Raw genomic sequence first — 21,925 nt, forward strand, 5'->3', positions numbered from 1 at the left:
ACACCTTTGGAGTGTGGAAGGAAACCGGAACACCCAGAGAAAATCAAGCAGATACAGGGAGAATATGCAAAATCCACACAGTCACCCGAGGCTAGAACCTGTGTCCTTGGCACTGCAAGGCAGCCATGATAACCACTGAGCCACTGTGCTTCCTGAGGCATCATGACTTTGTTAGACACTCTTTGGTGAGATCAGTGTCACAGCATTTCATGTGTCAAGCCCTCTTAGAATCTTGCATATTTTAATGCAATAACTTCTCAGTCATCAAAAGTCAAGAGAAGACAAGCTCATTCAACTTAATCTTCCCTCTTGTCCCAGGGGTCAATGTAGTGAACTTTCATTGTACCCAACGTAAGGCCAGCAAATTCTTCCCAATGATATGAAGATCAACATATGGGAGTGGTCTGATCTGGTCTGACCAAAACTCTGAAATTATAGAAATGATTCTTTACTCATGCACATTAGCCCTCATTAAAAAAAACTACTTTTAATTTTCAGAGTAAAAGAAAGATACAGTTTTAAATTGAGGAAATTGTAGAAGACAATCTTGCAGTTTTAACAAGTTACTGTGAGGTGTGTGCCTGTGTCGTGTGTCTAGTTTTGCTGAGAGATGTACTTTGACTGGTCTTTCAATTGACCAGTTGTTGTGGCCTCAGGAGGGCCCAGTAATGCAATCATCACTTGATTGGCTCCTCAGTCAGTGACTGCAGCTGTATAGGTAGACAGCCTGCAAAGAAAAAGCACCTCAATCTCTCTCTCTCTCTCTCTCTCTCACACTCGTTCTCTCCCTCTCCACCCTCACCCACCTCATTTAAAGGAGAAATAACAGAAAATCTCTCAGTAGCTGTCCGCACAAACCATTTCCAGTAAACTGCTTCCTTCAGGGACACTGAAAGGAGCAAATTCTCAACCGGTGAATGAAAGAGAGCATCAGTGCAAACAAACCCATCCCATCAGCAAACAATTGGAAGTAGTCAAAAGAAAACAACTCATTGACATCTATGATCTAAACTGGTGCCAGAACAGTGCTTCCCTGATTTTTCTCTCCCTCCCCCCAAAATACTCATGTCATGCTTTGTCCCTATTTCTATGCATACAGACTTCCTTTACAAAGGGCAAAATTTAAGTTTATTAGCTAACTATTCATGGTTCTTTTTTGCTATTGGTTAAAACGAGGATGATTACAATAAATTGTTATTGATAAAACCTGGTGTATATTTTATAGTGATTGTATTGAGATCAGCCAGGTGGATATCACAGAATATGTGTTCCTTGATTGGGTTTGTTAACCTGGTCCAATCAGGGAGCCCCGGCTGACAGACAAAACCAGAGTATTAACTGTATTTTGATTTAATCCCTGCCCTGCCCTCACTTTTTTTTTTGAACATGCAGTATTGCCCTTTGTTGAGAAGGGCACTGCTTGTCACTGGCCAGTCTGGTGTTTCCTTCCTTCCGGGTGGTGGAATACAAATAAAGATTTATACACTTGTTGTTCTTCACTGGTGTCCTACACCTGCTCTCTCTCTCTCTCACACACACACACACACGGGTGCTGGGGAAAAATAAGCACTAATGGTGTTAGGTGGTTGTATGGGGAAAAATAAGATTAAACTGGAGTGTCGGTAATCAAAAAAAGGAAAAACAAAAGAAATAAATATATAAACAGAAGTGTCAACACTATTTTGATTTAATCCCTGCCCTCCCCTTCACTTTGTCTTTTGAAGACACAGCATTGCCCTTTGTTGAGAAGGGCATTGCTGGTCACTGGCCACTCTGGTGTTTCCTTTCTTCTTGGCAGCTGAATATAAATAAAGATTTGCGCGCTTGTTGTTTTTCAATGTGTCCTACACCTGCGAAAAAAACCAGGAGTGTCTGAACAGTGGGGGTTCTGGCTTTGCCACCCCTTTCCCCTGTAAATTGCTGTTCCTTGTAAATGGCTGTTCATGTTAACTGTTTGTTTGTAATTTGTACTGGTTAGTAAAATAAAACAAAAAATAGGCAGGAGTGTCAGCCATTCTATTCCTTCTGAGAGCTGGCTCTGAGAAAGCCGGACCAGTGTTAAGTACTATACACATGTAAATAAACGGTGACTTGGTAATGGGATACCGACCTCTGTGGAGTTATTTCACATTTTCTTTATTCTGAATAAAACAATTAGATTAAATTGGGCAATCTGGTGGTTTAATCAATTTTTCCATTTTGGCAACTCTGAAAATAGTACTGCTTGATTTCCAATGTGCTACTCCCGTGTGTGATGGCACACTCCTGTAATAAAATGCAAACACGTGATTTACCCTCAAGTGTTTCCAAGCTAACTTTGTTATACATACAAGGAAATCAGAATCCTGTCAATCATGAACATCCAACCTTTTCCTAGTCTTCCTAAAGTCAATTACTCTACATACCTCTCATCTTGTCATCCACCCACCTATAACCCTTTGCATACTTCCTACATTTCTACCTTTCTTTGTAACATCAGCAAATTTGGTTGTTTTGTTCTGTCTCCTTGTTTAAGTCATTAACATGGTTTGTAAGTTACAGAGGCCCAAGCCCAGATTCTATCAGTGTTCAGGAAGAGCAGTGTTGCAATCTTCTTCCTGCTCATTTTCTGTCCTTTAACAATTCTTAATCATTCTAAAGTGTCATCCTTACCACACAAGATATTGTGTAACAAACTTTCACATGATCCCTTGCATTTACACCATATCCACATTTGAAAACGATTACACTACCCTGGTTCCAAGCTCCTCCATGTTTTGACAAAACTCTTTCTGACAGTATCATCACTGTTGTGAGGCATAAAAATTAACAGTGTCTTCTCTTCCACAGTATAGGTTGCATCTCCCTATGTGCAGCCTTGGGACCAGGCCTTTGCTGGACCAATCATCTGCCAGACCACAGGAGACTGTGTGTCAGAATCAGTGTGGGTATTTTTAACACAATTCAGCTCCTCTGCTCCCACCTCCCTTGACAGTATTTAAATGGTATGAACTCTGCTTGCTGCACTTTAAACTGCTTTTACATGGGTTAAATACCTGGAAATGTTCCTTGCTGCACAGTAAAATGCTGAAAATACTGCAGGTGCCAGACCACAGAGGCCACCAGACCATTGTATGCTGGATTAGGGAGGAGCAGCCTGTGTTTCTCACCTCTACCCATTGGTGATTCTATTTCCTGATCATTAAGTCAAGATTCTTCCTCATTATTGTCTTCATGTTATGTTTCATCAAGGTTTCTCTATACCTGCTTTGGCACCAAGTACTCAGAAATATTTAGTCACTATAAATCACATCTCTATAATAGCAATTAGACTGAACACATTTATCACTTCTTTATCCATTAATTTGTCTATCTCATTACAAAAACTTTATGCTTGCAAATTACGTGTCTTTAATTTTAATCCGGCACCCAGTTTGACCAGATCACAGATCTTCAACTCTCTATTTTGCCCTGTCAAACTCTGCTTATTACTACACTGGTCTATTAACTGTACTTTTATCAAAAGAAAATCAGTTTTTTAAAAAGTTCCCTGACTAAACTGAACGCATACCCCCACTCATTTGTTTAAAGCCCTGCCTACAGCCCTGACCCTTCGAAGAGTAACCCACCCAGACCCATTCCCCTACCCTATTACTTTACATTTACCCCTGACTAGTGCACCTAACCTACACATCCCTGAACACTATGGGCAACTTAGCATGGCCAATTCATCTAAGCTGCATATCTTTGGATTGAGAAAGGAAAACAGAGCACGTAGAGGAAACCTCCACAGACACAGGGAGAATGTGCAAACTCCACACAGACAGTCGCCCGAGGCTGGAATCGAACCCAGGATCCTGGTGCTATGTCACAACAGTGCTAACCACAGAGCCACAATGCCATGTAACCATCTAAGGTTTTTTGGCAGTCTTGATAACTGGAAAAAGTTTTTTTTTTAATATTGTGACCCATGGAGTCATTGGATGAGAACAAGGGTGCACTTTTCCAGCCTCAATCAGAAAGTCATGCAACATCACTTTAGGGAGACCCAGGTCACGATTTCAGAGCAAAATATCTACTCTCCGTACATACTGATCAGTGATTATTTAACAAAAGTCAATCATTACAGGAACAGTTAGCAGTTCAGCACTAAACAAATCTCTTGAATATAATAAAATAAATTCAATCATGCTGCAGTTAAGCCAGGAGAGAACAAAGAATTTTTAAACAATATAATTTGATATGGAGGTGGAAGAAATTGACAATCACAAGGGAATTATTACAATTGAAACGTCTATGGACCGGTGGGGGAAATTATTCAAGAAGCAACTGTCAAGAAGTGGAGGTTGAACCAGGAATAAAGCTGACACACCCAAATAGGAGCACCTCATTTTATAATCTGTTACAAGGAGTGTGAAAAGTGGTGGAACCTGCCTTTCAGCAGCTTCTAAATGGTTAAATAAAATAAATCCCTGACACTCACTTTAAAATCAACAAGTGATAAATTATGAATTTAACTCTAACAGTCAACAAATTAGCTAAATTATTAACAAATAGAACCATTTCTTTCTAACTACTAACTATTCTCAAATAGAGCAAGATTCTAATGGTATATATTCCAATAAATAAAAATCCCACTTATATTAAAACAACAAACAGAATTTAGTCTCTCAAATTACAGCCAGGTTGTGTCTTCCGGAATGTTCCATGCATTCTCCATCTGATCCTTCTATCAAGAATGCCTTCTTCATCGTTTCTTCTGTCTTTTCTTCATCTTTCCATCATTGGTCCCGTTGTAAACAGAGAGTTGTTATCTCTCACTGATGGCAGTTCACTATGGTGATTTTCCAATTGCTCCCTTCTTTTATACCCTTGATGACATATCAATAGTTTTACAATTGGATTGGTCTTAGGTTGTCAAAACCATCAGATTTAAATTAGGTAGATTTTTGGTATCTAAGGCACTGGTTCAAATTGATTGGCAAAATTCAAAAGTCTTGGTTTGCTAACTGTACGGCTTTTCGATACAAATATTTCCAATTCGGGTGCTCTCTGTGCATCTGCAAACCTCCACACTGCTTTTCACAGACACCCATTTTAAACCTCTATACACCGAGAAAGCACAACCTTTTAAAAGGGACCAGGCAGTGCTTTTCTCCTCTAGCATTTTACGAAAACCAAAGTCTAACATCCTGCCTCCCAATCCAGATATTTAATCCAACTTCGCAATACCACGGAGTAGAAAAAGAAATCGACAACCTCCACTTTCCCACCTACACAAAAAAAGCAACTCAAGAAGTGCGATTATGGCTCCTTCAAGTGGCTGAACAAATATAAAAATAGAAAGGGAAAGTTTGTGCAAGGGCAATGACATGAAACCTGAACAGCCTCACTGACAGTTTCAGTGGGAGCTAATTAAGCTACACTGTTCATACCAATGAACTTCAATACCCTACAAATTGCCTACCAATGTAACACGTTCACAGCAGACACCCTAGCCCTGCACTCATCCTTGGAACATCTGGGCAAGGACACTTATGTCAGACTCCTGCTCATTGACTACAGCTCTGCCTTCAACACCACTGTCCCCTCCAGAGTGATCTCAAAACTAGAAGTCCTTGGTCTTGGCTCTGCCCTCTGCATCTGGATCCTCAGCTTTCTGACCCACAGACTGCAATCAGTGAAGATAGACAACTGCATCTCCTCTACAATAACACTCAACACTGGAGTCACCCAAGGATGTGTCCTCAGCCCCCTACTGTATTCCCTGTACACCCACAACTATTGTCAAATTCTGAATGAACATCATCTACAAGTTGGCTGATGCCACCACCATAGGAGGACCGACATCTAAGAATGAAGAGTCAAAATACAGAAGGGTGATAGAAGTTTTGGTGACATGTTTCAATGAGAACACCCTCTCTCTCTCAACATTGGCAAAACTAAAGAACTGATCATGGACTTCTGAAAGAAAGGAGGAGAACATGCCCCGATCTACATCAACAGAACTGAGGTTGAGAGGGTAGACCTCAAGCTCCTCGGAGTGACAATACCCAACAAACTGTCCTAGACTTCCATGTAGATGTGACAGTCAAGAGGCACAACAACACCTCCCTTCTTCAGGCGGCGCAGGAAATTTGGCATGTCCATCAGAACCTTAACCAACTTCTACAGACGCACCATTGAAAACTTACTGACCGGGTGAATAACGGCCTGGTATGGCAACTGCTCTGCCCAGGACCGCAAGAAACTACAGAAGATTGTGTGCACAGCCCAGACGATCACAGAAGCAAACCTTCTATCAATGGACTCCATTTACATGGCTCATTGCCGCAGAAAGGCTGCTAGCATCATCAAAGATGAACCCTGGTAATGATCTCCTACAATCTGTTCTGTCAGGCACTTGAACACATGCACCGACAGATTCTGGAACAGCTTCTTCCCAGCCGTTATTAGACTGATGAATAGACTCTCAAGCCTCAAATAATGCTGATCTTGCTAACATTGATCCCGCCTAGTGCACGCCCTGTACAAAGTAAGCTATATGCCTCAAAGTTTTTTTTACAACCTTTGATCTGTACATCCCTGCTTACTGTGCTCTACCAGTACTGCTCATAAACAAACCTTTTCACTGTAATTTGGTACACATGACAATAAATCATTCAATGAATCCTTTAAAAAACAGATCAGGTAATTTAGCTGCAAGAGTAAAATAATTCTATTCTAAAAATGCTATGAAATAGATTGGCATAACGGTTGAACATCTATTATTTGAGAAGTAGAGTAATATACTTATATACTATAAATGTTATTTTACTGTTTGTTCAACAAATTTATTTGATAATAATCTGAAATAAAGCCCAATGTAGTTATCTTTTTTTTTTAAGGCCAGACAAGATTCTGCAAAGATACTGGCCAGAATCAGCAGTTAAACAAGAACTTGATGAAAGATATGCTTATTTAATCAGAGCACTTTAGCAAAAGTTACTAAGGTACAAGCACAGAGAGTCTGCTATCCAGGGTGTGAACAGCCAAGGACATGTCTAAGAAAGTAACCTGAAATACAAAATCTGAAATATCTAAGACAAGGATATTTCTATCTATTCAATTTCTATTTCTAAGACACTAAGATTTAAAGCACCTTCCCATGAACTATGTCCTACAGTGACTATCAAACACAGGCATAAAGGAGAGTTGGAGCAGATCATCTAACCTCTTCACCTTCATTTCTATATCTCACTGTATCACAGATTTTCCAGGGTTACATGGAAAAAAAACCTAATCACAAAGCGTGCAAACTAGATAATGTTTAGACGGAATGTTGGTATCAGCCCAAAAAGGGTGAATTTACATAGTAGGATGCTTCCACAAGATGATTAGCTTCCAACCACCATTGGTTACACTTTCTCTTATGAAGATGGGCAATGCAAATATTACTTGCCCTTAATCAGCCCTAGCCTGAACATTAGTCAGATCCTGAACAGTCCCTGTTTAAAGTTTAACCAACAAGAATTGTGAATGGTCCAAAACATTGTCCAACCATCGCTGAAAATCTCCAATTCTGACTTTCTGATGGAGGGAGGATTAGCAATGAAGACGGTTGGGCCTGGAACACTATGATCAGGAGACTGGGGCTTCCAACAACCACATCTATCCTCTATTGTACTAAGTTTGACTCCAGTCAATGAGGAGACTCACTCAATTTCCATCAATTTTACAAGAACTTACTGGATGTGACACGTGATCAAATGCTATCTTGATGTCAAGTGTCACTGGCCTCATCTCATGAGTAACTTAGCGCCACACTGCATAGCACTGTCGACAATACTTACCATCGCTTTGGTGAGGACTGAGAATGGACTGGTAGGCTGGTAATTGATCGTTTAGGATTTGTCCTACCTTTTGAAACAGGTCTTGGAAAGGAAGGCTCTTGTAGTTCAGCAGTATTGTCCCTATCTCTGGAAATTAGTTAAGTTCTACCTGGCCTTCTACCTGTGTATTAATAACATGCCTAAACAGGTTGATTAAAACATTTGTTGTAAACCTGGGCAAATTTCCGTTTGTATGTGCTACTATTACAGCTGTAGAAGAATAGCCTAATTGGAAGTTCACCTAGTAGAGGAGTACAAGTCTTCACCATTACACCAGGGATTTAGTTAGAAGTCATGACATTTACTACTTCCAGTATGCTCAACTATTTCTTAATATCATATGGAATACTTATAAGCTGAATTGGGGACCTCAGGAGGAGGTCATGATGGACTATCCACTCACCATGGCACTAGACATTTCTAAAATCCAAGACTTACTTTGCAGCAATATTCTGGAGCTCCTTTTGTTGGTCTTCTTCCCTAGTCAGTTTGGACAGTTGGGTGAGAGCTTCCTCGACCTCCTGAATTGTCATAACACTTTTATGGGCTGGCGGGAAAGTCTGACTCTCTTCAAAAAAGATGCGTACAGTCTCCGAGACATCCCCCTAGAGTTAAAGCAAGAAAAAAAGAAACGTATTTGGTGTCTCTTATGACCTTAAGGCATTCTAAATATGTGTTGACCTTTAAACTAGTGTTTAAGTATAATCACGGTTGTAATGTAGGAAATGCAGCAGTCAACTTAACCTCAGAAAAGCCCTGCAATCAACAACATAATAATGACTAACTTAGCTGTCTTAGTTGAGTTGGGCAAGGGAAAATAAAAATAAGCCATGACACCTAAAGCAACTCTCTTTATCTTCTTTGATATGTCGTCTTTGGATCTTCTATGTTCACCTGAGGAGGCAAACAGCTTAACATCTCATCCAAAGAGAGTCACTACTGACACTGAAGCACTCCCTCAGTGTTGCACTGGAATGCCAACTTAGATTTTGTACTGAAGTGGGATGCGAGTCACATATTTTGATTCAGATGTGTGTACCACAACTGACCTATGCCAAACATCTAAAAGGTAGTTCCCATTGTTTTTAACACAAATTTTTAAATATTAGAAAAACAAATCCCAGAAGCTGCATGGGTTGTTCGCATAAGCAAGGGGAAGGTATAGAAAGATGGGAAAGAAGTTAGAATTTTTGGGGTAGGCTAGTGTGACCACTCTAATAGCATTCCCTCAGTGCCGTCTGCAGTCTAAACTGGGGATGGTGCGCCACCTGGAGGGAGAATATGATAAAAGGAAGAAATCTCCATATTCTTGAGCAACCTCTTGAAATGAAAACCAGTTTCTGAAATTAAAGTGGGAAAGCCTGATATACAATGAAATCTTAATAATTATACATCCACAAATGTAAGTAACTCATTCCCTGTCATATCAGAACACAGATAATGAGAACTGAGCTCAGCAATCACTGACAGAACTGGATCAGAATATTTTCAATTTTTCTTTAAAAAGATGTGCACATATTTGTTTAAAGGCCAACAAAAACAGATTGTTAAAATAAACTAAAAAGGTATATTTGCAATAAATGTGTATTACAGGACATACTACTGCTTATCTCATAATGCCATTTGTACAAATTCTCTTGCAAAAGGCAAGAACGTATCTTTCAGATGCAAAGAAATGTGCAATTGTGTACAATTATATCATTCTAGAACAAATGGTACAACCTGAAATTTATTTCTGCAAAGGCTAGTTTTTGGTCAAACCTAAAAAGGGATGTTGGAAATTGTTTAGAATACTTCCCACGCACTCAGCTTTATCCCCACCCCAAGTTGCTCCTTTCAATCAAAGGTTCCCAGAACTACTGTGGTACAGATTGAAATTCTTTTCTCAGTTGGCCGCAAGTCTGGCAATCAATTCTGTAAATGAAATAAGTGTGTGCAGTCTCAGCCCAGCTGTCAATGTAAAAGCACACAACAAAAGCATACCATTGTTGCAAAATGTTACGAATGCTCTAAATTTCTGCCTGTAAACATCCAAGAGAGGACAAAAAGCTCAATAAACTTGACTTTCTAGACCTTAATTGAACATATTTATTGAAAGATTTTTAATTTGCTTCAATGTTCCTCATCCAGTGAGAAAAAGTTTCAAAATCAACAGGTTCAAGATCAATTTTCAACCTGGGAAGCAACAACAGAACAGCAGCATTCTTGGAGATTCTGGAAGTGACAATCAGCCAATTTCCCAGCTCCCCTCAGTCACCAAAGCCAATTCCTCATGGAGCAATTACTCAGCCAAGGACAGGAGAGTACTGCAATGTTCTCCACATAAAATCCCTGATGCCTGCCAAGATTTGTGAACAAATTGTTTGGCAAAACATCCACTGGTGGCAACAGAATCTTATCCCAGACTCTCCAGAAAAACATGGTGGTGAGAAAGTCAAGGGGGAGGAACGATGTAGAATATCCTAGGTCTTGCCTAAATAGTCTGCACTCTAAAAACCCTTTGTATAATTTCTTGCAAATGTCACGAGGGATCGCATTATGAATGGTTACAATAGCACTTAAATTTTTAAAATCAACCAAATCTACAGAACTATCGACTTTGATCCACATTTGGGGGACCCACAGAAATTCATTCACATTTATTTCTAGTTTCAGATCGGCTATAGCACAACTCTTTACACACCCAGAACATAACCAGACTTTGTGCTTTATATAGGCAAGGTGACCTGTTGTACATTTGCCATAGTTTCTGTTTTTATACATTACCAATGTCTTTGAATCAAACACAGCAACAAACCTGCTCCAAGTCTCGCACCATATCGTCCAGACTGCAGTTAAATATCCGGCTGAACAGTTTGACGATCTGTTTGTCATTTAGGTTGTAAACAGTTTTTATCACACCAGGCAATAGTAGTTTTATGGTTAAGTATACATCTCCATGGAATTTTCCTGGAAAGAAGTAATTCAACAGACATCATTACATAGCTTACCCTCAATTGTGGCTATGCAGTTTGATCACATTCTGAATTCTGAACAGGTCATACTGGACTCAACTTGAAATGTTAATTCTGTTTCTCTCTCCTCAGGTGCTGCCAGACCTGAGTTTTTCCAGCATTCTCTGTATTTGTTTCAGATTTCCAGCATCCATTTTGCTTTTGTATTCATTTTATCACATTACTGACAGGGTGTAAACTCTAATCACCAGGAAATACCATTACACCATCCTTCAAACTAAATTGCTATTTATTTTAGGTACTTACTGAGTGAATACTGGTCAATTACACAACAAATCTTTGTGTAAAATTGTATATCAGAATTGGGACAAGAGATTTTATTGAAAAGGTTTATGCTGAAGCATATACAAAAGGTTCCTGCTGCTGTGTGGCGGTTGTATTGGGAAAACAATCAGAATCCCCACAGTGTGGAAACAGGCCATTTGGCCCATTGAGTTCACATCACCCTCCGAAAAGTATCCCACCCAGACCCACACCCCTACCCTCTCCCTGTAACTCTGCATTTCCCTTGACTAACCCACCTAGCCTGCACATCCCTGGTCATAATGGGCAAGTTTAGCCTGGCTAATCCAACTAATCTGCACGTCTTTGGACTGTGGGAGGAAATCGGAGCATCCTGAGGAAACCCATGCAGACATGGGGAGAACACGCCAACTCCATACAGACAGTCATATGAGGCTGGAATCGACCTTGGATCCCTGGAGCTGTGAGGCAGCAGTGTCAACCACTGAGCCCATCAGTGTTTAATTCCAAACGTAAGCTCCCCAAAGACAGGAGTTACAATTCTTCAGGCTTGTTTACGTGACTATATTTTGTCAAGGTACTGGGAAACAGGTGAAATTGCAAAACTGTGCCCCAAAACAAATTCCCAACATCAGAACAGGAGGAATCCTGTCTGGCTTCCCAATCACGACAGTGAAAATACAGTCTCTGCTCTCAATGATAAAGGTTGAGAGTACATTAGAATTTGGTATCCAGCACTCTCCATTGGGTCTGCCTCATTTTTGGCAAGGATGCTTTCCAATACACAAGAACAACACTATTACCATGAGCACCACAAGACAATTTAAAAAAAAATGAAAACAGAGTGACTAGCAACTGGTAGACTGCAGGTTCTGGGAGACTTTCTTAGAATGCTACTTTGAAAGGAAAAGACTCTAAATCACAGATGTAAAATTAAACAGTCCCCTTTCATAAAGCTTGTGCAATAGTAAAAAGATTAGGCTCACCATCTCCACCAGTCCCCTTCCTGAGGAAATCCTGGATGATCTGTGTTTTAGTATTATAGCTTGGTTTATCTGCGATCATTGCACAAAGTTTTCGAAATTCCCGCAGAGAGCAATCTTTGTGATTGGGGTCACATGCACCAGCTGACAGAGCACTGCTGGAGGTCGAAGGCTCTTCTTCAGGAGATCCCACTTTGGCTACATACAGGAGAGTTTGTTTTTAAAAATGTGAAAATAGTACAGAAGGAAATATGTGATACTGTAAACGTATTGCCGGTCAGTGAGCCTGCATGAGCAAGTTTACATTTTGGGAGTGACCTTACATTGAGCTAGTTCCCACCCAAAACATTCATCTACTAAAACCCTCCTGTGGTGCTGACCGACTGTGATGAATCTGTTTTTGTTGAAAACATTGCACTTAAATATATTTCAATCAGCATTTCCCTACTAAATCTCTTAAACAAGAATGTTTTCATATAGCTCTCTCACAGACACTTTTAACAGCATAGTTAACCAAGCTCCATCAGTGTCTTTGTATCTAGCGGAGGCTTGAGTTCAGAAATAATAGGGAATTGAGGGTGTAAACAAGAATGGGAAACATGAAGGAATAATACCAGTGAAATTAATGGGACTAAAAGTAACCAATCTCCTGGACCTGATGGCCAGTTTTAAAAAACAGCAGATGCATTGGGTTAGGTCTTTTGTTCCCGATTCCCCATGGATTGGACGGTAGCAAACTTGACCCCACTATTCACAAAGAGGGACAGGAAGAAGAAACAAGAAAATTAACATCAGTAGTAAGGAAAATGCTGGAATCTCTTACTGGGGATGTGGGAACAGGGCACTTAGAAAATCAATTAGAGAAAAAAGAACGGGTTTATGAAACAAGGCTTGACAAATCTGTTTGAGAAAATTTGAGCAGGTAGTTAAGGAGAAAATCAATAGATGTATTGTACTTGAATTTTCAAAACTCATTCAGTAAAGATGATGCATAAGGCAGACTTGGAGCTCAAGGGATGGAGGTCAATATATTAACAGGTTGAGAATTAGTTTATGTATAGGAAACTGAGAATAGGGGGGAAAAAAACAGGGATTTTCAAGTTGGCAGCATGTAGCTAGGAGTAATCAGTGCTTGGGCTCGAGCTATTTCCAATCTACATTGACGATTAAGATGAGGGGACAAGGTCTCAAAATATGGACTTTAGGATGAGGTGAAGAGAAATTTCTTCATTTAAAAAGGTTCTGAATACTTGGAATTCTCAAACCTAGGCTGGTGTGGATGCTCAGTTGTTATTAGAGAGATTTTGGGTACTGAGCTAATTAAGGGCACGTATGTTGAAGGTAAAGTTGAGGTACAATATTAACACTGATCTGATTGCATGGTGGAGTAGATTCCGTTACTTATGTCTTTATAGCTAACATGTTTCCAACACTCTGTAGTGTGAAGGTGCCCATTAGAGAAATGTGTTGCAACTCATGAACAGTGCCTCCTGCTAGAAAGTGCATGTATCAATGATAGGTGAAAATAAACAAGAGTTCAGCAGTAACGGCTTCTACTTACATATAGCTTACCACATGAGCAGACCAAAATATGTTACAAAGTTAAAAAAAGATACAAAATGCACTGTAAAGTACAGAGGTTCTTCTCTACCAAATATAGAATATAGAAGATGGTATTAGTAATAACATTAGCAAATTTGCTGATGATACTAAGCTGGGTGGTAGGGTGAAGTGTGATGAGGATGTTAGGAGATTACAGGGTGACCTGGACAAGTGAGGTGAGTGGTCAGATGCAGTTTAATATGGATAAATGTATGGTTATCCACTTTGGTGGCAAGAACAGGAAGGCAGATTACTACCTAAATGGAATCAATTTAGGTAAAGGGGCAGTACAGAGAGATCTGGGTGTTCTTGTACACCAGTCAATGAAGGTAAGCATACAGGTACAGCAGGTAGTGAAGAAGGCTAATAGCATGCTGACCTTCATAACAAGAGGGATTGAGTATAGAAGCAAAGAGGTTCTTCTGCAGCTGTTCAGGGCCCTGGTGAGACCACACCTGGAGTACTGTGTGCAGTTCTGGTCTCCAAATCTGAGGAAAGACATTCTGGCTATTGAGGGAGTGCAGCGTACGTTCACGAGGTCAATTCCTGGAATGGTGGGATTACCTTACACTGAAAGACTGGAGGGACTGGGCTTGTATACCCTTGAGTTTAGAAGACTGAGAGGGGATCTGATTGAGACATACAAGATTATTAAAGGATTGGACACTCTGGAGGCAGGAAACATGTTTCCGCTGATGGGTGAGTTCCGAACCAGAGGACACAGCTTAAAAATACAGGTTAGACCATTTAGGACAGAGATGAGGAGAAACTTCTTCACCCAGAGAGTGATGGCTGTGTGGAATGCTCTGCCCCAGAGGGCAATGGAGGTTCAGTCTCTGGATTCATTTAAGAAAGAGTTGGATAGAGCTCTCAAGGATCGTGGAATCAAGGGTTATGGAGATAAGGCAGCAACAGGATACTGAATAAGGATGATCAGCCATGGTCATATTGAATGGTGGTGCAGGCTCAAAGGGCAGAATGGCCTACTCCTGCACCTATTGTCTATTGATATCTTACTACTACAAGTAAAAAGCTCACAAACCTAAATAGTACTGCAGCATCTGGTATTCACTCTGCTCCATAAAAAGCATCATTTGAAGCTGCAATGCACTATATACAGGAAAACAAACTCACATAATCTATTTGAGATACTATCAGAGACAAACTATTGATGACGTACAGTGTTTCCCTACCTGAGAATCCAGAAAATTTGCGTGGTGATGGAGTGACTGGAGTCACTGTGGTCGGCTTACTCGGGGAGGGTTTGATTTTTGAAGAAAGCAAGCCATTCTTGATTGCAAGTTCTAGGAAAAGAATTAAAACTACATTACAACTTTTCTCATCAACATGTTTACCATTGTCTCACTAACCTTCCCCTTGCACTGTCAGACATTTATGTTTGAAACTAAGGAAGACGGGGCACCATGTAAAACAATTCCTTGTATGTTTCAGTAACTACCAACTACTGGATGGGTGCAATTCTGAATTCCAATACCAAAATTTACACAGGCATCCCCGAGTACAGCAAAGCTTACACTCGTTTTCATCCATCAGCAGAAGCTGTCTCTCTTAGCAATGCAATTCCATGGGAATTGTCCAGAAATGTATCCAAATGGACATCCTTCAAGTGTGGTCAGAGAAAACAAATGGTCTTGGGTTATTTGATTACTGGAAGCATTACAATCATCTTGTTCTTACCAGGTATTCTTTCCTGGAAGGGTTCATGCAAAGTGCTCAGGATTATTAAGTAGATCTTTCCCAACCTCACCCAGACACCGACTTCATCCAAAATGAAAAGCCATTTTCCAACATTCAACATGCTGACCTTTAATGTGCTGGTTGATCAGATCCCTCTCTGCGTCCTGAAGTTCCTCATAGCCTTCCAGATCCGTTAAGTCATCAATTTTCTTTGTACTTAATCGAGCACGTTCCAGCTTTTCAAACATACATTTGACGTGGTACCATTCTTTCATCTCAGCTCCTTCTGAGAAGGGATTTGGCATTATCCTCCCAATTCGCACTAGTCCTTTTGGGAGTTTCTCCCGACACTTCTTGCAGCCAGCTGTGCCACGTTTGGCATAATCCACACAGTATCGCTGCACGGGCATCCCTGCTTTATATGTACAATAATGGCAGCTAGGAACCCAACAGAACGTTGCAACAACTGGGTTGAAAACACGCAGTCTCTGGTTTTGCTTCACTGCTAAATGTACAGAAAAGGAATGAAAAAGCCAGACTTGAGAATATGGAACAGCAAGTTCAGGAATCAAAATATAACTCCTCTGGCTTTTCAACACTAATTTGACTGGTTGAATCTGTGCTGGAGTAATCTTCTCTTGTCTAAGCAGTTTTTTTGTTAAGTGGGAAAGCAGCCTGGACATGGAGAGCTCTCAGCTGTAATTAGAAAAACGAAAAGGTATGTTGAATATTTGAAGACATTTCATCATTTTACATCTTATTTGGCAATACTCACACGTCAGTCAGAAGGCACACTGATTTCTACCCAGATCATTGCAGTAATTACAACAATACAAACAAACAACTCTGATTTCCCGAGATTTGCTCACAGCCAGAAAGCTGTGCATGTTATGCTACAATATGAAAAGTTAAAATATTTCACACCATCAATATTCCTGAAATTAGTCAGTGCCATTAATATCTGCTCCAATGTTAGAGATCAGAACAGAATATTAGTATCCAGGGCAGGATACCATGTTTTTTGCAAGTTTCTGCATGTTCTGATCTTTCAACCTGTGGGGCTGTTTGTACTTCAGCGTGACACCAGATACAAATCATTAAGGTGCTCTACTTCAGAGATACAACTAAATGTACATAATAACAATTCTAACCTTCTCACTTCATTTATATGATATGAAGAAATAAAGAGCCATAAAACACCGTCTTGGTTAGTGGACCAAATACAGAATAATTACACCTCAGTAACAAATTAGACAGCCCTGTGTGGACATGGATGTGGAACAATAACCTTCTTAATCAATCATCCCAACTGACTGGGAGTACACTTCCTCTGACCAAAGGAAATAGCGACATTTTTCCAACATTATTTCTATTCAGGGTATCACATCATAGATACTCACCATACCTACTCAGATGGTGCTTAAAATCAAGAATTAATGGAGGCTTTCAACATCAATTGAAACTCAGCCATATTGGCACTAACCGCAAATACCAAACTTTGTGAGCAGCTTAGGCAAAGATGTGCTGCTCATGAACATGTTAACTTTCACTTTAAATATATTCAAGTACCTCATTCTAACCACAAATCCAACTCTCCACCTACAATTATTTCCCCTTTCTACTGCATCTGTTGGAGCCTGCATATGAGCTAAAGGAAGTCTTCCTTTGCTTAAGGAGAACCATTGACCAGTGCTGGAAATTTACACCAACTGGATAAAGATGAGAAAGAATAAAGTAATCTTCTCAACACAGGTTTATGTTTAGGCTCAAACAGGACCAATATCAAATCAGCAGATACTAGTACCTTCGAAACAACACATTTCAGATCCCTTCCCGATTGATTCAAAATAATGCCCACTTGAGAGAACTCCCTAGTATACAACAATAGTATCCTACTGCTCAAAAACGCGCTGAATAATCAGTAGGGCAGTCCACTAATGATGTAATGACACCTGAAAATGAGTAATGCAATACTTTCAGAAATGCTCAGGCTTGAGGCCCTCCCTTCCAATACCAACCATCGCATGAAGATGTCAAGCAGGATTGACTACAGGATGATAATAGACAGGCTTGTCAGGTGGACAGGACAATGGCAGATGAAATTTAATGCTGAAAAGTGCGAGATGATGCATTTTGGGAGGACTAACAAGGCAAGGGAACACACATTGAAGCTACTAATGATTTACACCTTGACTTGGTTTCCCTAAATCCATGTTGTTGGGTAACTATTTTTCTATATTTTTCGTGCACACCACAAAGCTGAAACAAACCTTGGACTTTGCAATACAGAGGGTCCTTGTGGCTCAGTTAGATGAACTCCTGACCAAGTTTCAAGGTCTCATACTTAAGTCCCATTTGAGGGCGTGCGAACAGCTTTCAAGGCCAACAACTCTTGAGCAATTCAGAGGCACTGCACAGTCAGCGTTGCTATCTCACAAATGAGACATTAACCCAAGGCCACCCATCCTCCCAGTTCATTTGTTCAGCTTTATGTAAGAGATCCCACAGCATTCTGTCGAAGATCAAATAAATTATCTGATGCCCTGGCCAATATTTATCCCTCAGTCAACATCACTAAAACAGATTATCTAGCCATTATTATGTCACTGTTTGCGCTCAAATTAGCTGCATTTTCTGAATTACAACTTCCAAAAGCAGTTCTCTGGCTGCAAGGTGCTTTAAGGTATCTAGTGATCAGGAAAATGCCATATAAATGCTTTTTATTTATTTCCACTAACAGGTATCAAAGAGGCTTAATATGCAATCAGCCCTGCTCATTACCTAAATAATGCCAATCTTCCATTTTCTTTTCTCTCTCATTTTTTACTCTTACTAGAGGTACATTTGTTGCTAAAATAGCCAGTTCGCCTACTCATACATCTAGTCTAATTTAGCAACCTCAATCAGTACGAGCACTCCTTTCTACAGCTAAATTATCAAAACGTATCTGCCAAATAGGAAGTTAAGGAGGAAATTACAGGGCCCTTTGCAGAAATATTTGTATCATCTACGACTACAGGTGAGGTGCTGATGACTGGACAGTAGCTAATGTTGTGCCTTTGTTTAAGGAGGGATGCAAGGAGAAGTCTGGGAACTATACACCTGTGAGAGTTTGACTTTGGTGGTGGGTAAGTTGTTGGAAGTGATTCTGAAATATCCGTCTCATCTAGATAGGGTTGTTATGATGATATTTAGCATCTTTGCTCAGACCTTTGAGTCTGGGAGTTGGGATGTCACATTGAGGTTGTACAGGACATTGGTGAGGCCTCTTCTGCAGTACTGTGTCCAGTTCTAGTTGCTCTGTTATAAGAAGGATATTACTAAGCTTGAGAGGATTCATAAGCAGTTTACCAGCATGTTGTTGGGACTGAAGGGTTCAAGCTGTAAGGAGAGAGTGGATTGGCTGGGACTATTTTCCACTGGAGCTTAGCAGGTTGAGCAGAGACCTTTTAGATGTTTATAAAATTATGAGGGGTATGGATAAGGTGAATGGCAGATGTCTTTTCCAGATGGTCCAGACTTCAAGACTGGAGGCATAATTTTTAAGGTGAGAGGAGAAAGATTTTAAAAAGATATGGGGCAATTTTATTTTGCACAGAGAGTGAATTGTGCGTGGAATGAACTTCCAGAGGAAGTGGTGGATGTGGGTACAGCTACAACATTTAAAAGACATTTAGATAAGTATATGAATAAGAAATGTTTGGAGAGATATGGGCCAAGCGCAGGCAGTCGGGACCAGTTTAGCTTGCGAATATAGTCGGCATGGATTGGATAGACCAAAGGGTCTGCTTCCATCCTGTATGACTCCATAAAATAATCCTTATCCCAACTCTTTAAATTCCATTTAAGCCTCACCAACAATCATTGTTAACTTGTCCCAATCCTTACTGAAAACAAATTGGCAACATTCAAACTAAAAATAAAAAGCCAACACCATCCATACAGGTACTTTTGCAAATCCCATCAACTCCCTATACTGCCATCTTCCTCACTGCACTGACATCACCCTCTCACTCTGTGTTGCACTGGATTTGAGACCGTCCTCTTTCACTATTCCATTCATACAACACAGCAAGCACTATATCTCCCAAAATGTGTGCTCTTCCCATGCAAATGAGAGTCAACTGGATCTCCCTTATACACAGACCCCCTTATGAAGTTGTATCACAGAAAGTGGCCAGCTTTTAAAGCTAACAAAAACACTTATCTTTGTCATCCCAAGGCCACGTAAAAATTCTGTCGCTCCTCAATTGCCACCAAGACAAGGAACAACTTTCTCCAACTAAATACAGTAAAGCCAAGTGTTTTGCTATTGGTTGCATGCTTCTGGCCAATTAATGCTAAAAATTACACTTATCGAGGACAAGAAAGGGATAAGTAATGTCATAAGGTTAACACTGAACCTTTAATAAATGTCAATCTGTAAAACACCATGCTGTTAGAACCACAGGATTTAAGCTAAAGCTCATATTTATTTACAAAATGTAGAATTACAGTAGCAAAAGGAATACAGCATGTTATTTGCAACACAATGACTATCTTACAAAACAGAATTCTTTAAGAAAAAGTGTTCAGTATCTTCATCTTTTTCAGAAACATTTAACAGGTTAGAGGTGAGCACAAGATGGGCTTTTCTTCACTCCATGGACTGTCGCTGCTGCAGCAAAGTGAAAGCAAAGCAAAACAGAAGCAGAGAGATATTAGCTTAGGATAGGCTGCAGCAATTGCACCATTCACAACACCACAGACTGAAGCAGTTATTTCAGGCCAAATGCGATACTTCTTTATAAGACAGATATATGGGTTATTTGTTAAAGATTTTCCATTGTTCAAGTGGATATAACGCGAACGAAACAGGAGCAGAAATTAGCCGAATCCTTTTGGATGTTCTATGAGCTGTTTACTTGGTCTGGTTTGAAACTGTCGATTTTGGAGTGACATCCAATAACCGTTCTAGCCACTGTATGTAAGAAGGTAGAACCAGATAACCCTTTCTCATGCCAACTTGGTTTTAATTTAAATAATTGATAATATTCAAACAATTTTCAAAACAGGTTTTTTTTAAGACTTTTGTTTTTAGATTGTAATTGATCCATTTTACAAAAAAGAAGAGCTCCTTTAGCAATATGTGAAAATGTTCCCCAGAGATCAGAACCTATTCGTCATATCTTATAGTGATTTAATTATACAAGTCTGTAGGTGACACCAAATTAGAAAGGACATTAAGTAGTGTGAGAAGTTCCAAAAGCACTTTTTGTTTTGGATCCAGAGTGCCCTTGCACACAACTGAACATTGTTTTCCCATCACCAAATCGCCCATGGTATCTTTTCATCCATTAACCACCACCAGTAAATCACCTGTTTTTTACATGCACAGTCCATTAAGAAAGGGACATACATTAGGTAAGTTGATTAAACTATGGCACGTGAAGGTTGTTAGAGACAAATGCAAGGCCATCTACTTTGGACTCCAGAAGAATTTTTTTTTCCCCTAAAAACAGTAAAACGTGTGGAGAAACAAAAAGGTTTGGAAATCCAATGTGTATGAATTACTTAACAGTAATGAATAGGCACAAAAAGCATTAAAAATACTAACAAATATTGGCCTTTACTTATAATGGGGCAGACACTGTTGGGCTTTGACTTGGGTACATACCTCAAAGGCAGAGTTATGACAGGTTAATTTAAGGTATTAGCTTATACAGCAAGCTGCCTAAACCTATCTTACATAGAGATTTTCAATGTTAAAAGAATTCACCAGGATAAATACAGGGAAATTGTTTCCTTGTTCAGAGGAATGTATTTCCAAAACCAGGGTTGGCCTTCTTGAGGAAAATCAGAAAGCACTTATTTTAAAAAACAACCCAGAAACAAATCAGTATTAGAAATCTGCAATTCCCTCCCGAGAAGAGAAGACTGGTTGCTGAGACAACTAGTTATAAAGATTAAGATCTATCTTATAGCAGAACTCTCAAATCTCAGAATTATATTATTCCCTAGATGATGCATCTGCCCATCCAGACCTGCTCTTGCCATCACTAACAGCATATTGGAATGCTTCGCCCTTCGCCATCTCATTGGGCAATTAAAGCACTAGAATTAAGCCTAGGAAGGGACAGATGGCAGCTAACCAGTGTAGGATTGAGTCTAAAATCCTTATTATCTAAAACACTGGACAGGATCCTGGACTTTTCTAATATCTAAAATACCAGACAAAAGCCTGGCCTCAGGTTGCAACAAATCTGAACTGAAATCATTCTGGCTGTGTGTATGACTATTGTTCAACCTAAAATTCTAACATACACCTGCACTCCAAGAGAACAATCAAACAGACCTAACACTCTAGACCGAAACTAACTTTTACACCTTGGGCTACATAGCAGCAGACATTTTGGAACTTTTACAGATACGTCAACTTCAATCAACATTCATTCACAGAGATATCAGGCATTCAACTTTAATCAGAATCCATTTGCATGTACTCTTAACAATGAGGAAGCCAACTAACCTCAAAAGGAAAACCAGAAACACAACG

The 21,925-nt window shown here is 39.9% G+C and overlaps 1 protein-coding gene across 9 annotated transcripts in view; it reads right to left on the bottom strand.

The window, feature by feature from the left end:
- Nucleotides 1-21,925, bottom strand: part of lig3 (ligase III, DNA, ATP-dependent) — a 68,459-nt gene that overhangs the window by 43,330 nt on the left and 3,204 nt on the right. For 6 of the 9 annotated variants that reach the window (XM_072589433.1, XM_072589434.1, XM_072589429.1 and 3 more), the window contains 6 exons: nucleotides 19,935-20,047; nucleotides 15,518-16,086; nucleotides 14,886-14,996; nucleotides 12,094-12,288; nucleotides 10,648-10,799; nucleotides 8,289-8,455 (listed from right to left, as the gene is read on the bottom strand). In XM_072589433.1, the coding sequence (XP_072445534.1) occupies nucleotides 8,289-8,455; nucleotides 10,648-10,799; nucleotides 12,094-12,288; nucleotides 14,886-14,996; nucleotides 15,518-16,073 (1,181 nt within the window). In that variant the 5' untranslated portion in view covers nucleotides 16,074-16,086; nucleotides 19,935-20,047. The remainder of the gene's footprint in view (nucleotides 1-8,288; nucleotides 8,456-10,647; nucleotides 10,800-12,093; nucleotides 12,289-14,885; nucleotides 14,997-15,517; nucleotides 16,087-19,934; nucleotides 20,048-21,925) is intronic. The other 3 variants (XM_072589431.1, XM_072589430.1, XM_072589427.1) reach the window with 1 other exon arrangement.

Source organism: Chiloscyllium punctatum, chromosome 19, assembly GCF_047496795.1.
Source record: "Chiloscyllium punctatum isolate Juve2018m chromosome 19, sChiPun1.3, whole genome shotgun sequence".
Lineage (NCBI taxonomy): Eukaryota > Metazoa > Chordata > Chondrichthyes > Orectolobiformes > Hemiscylliidae > Chiloscyllium > Chiloscyllium punctatum.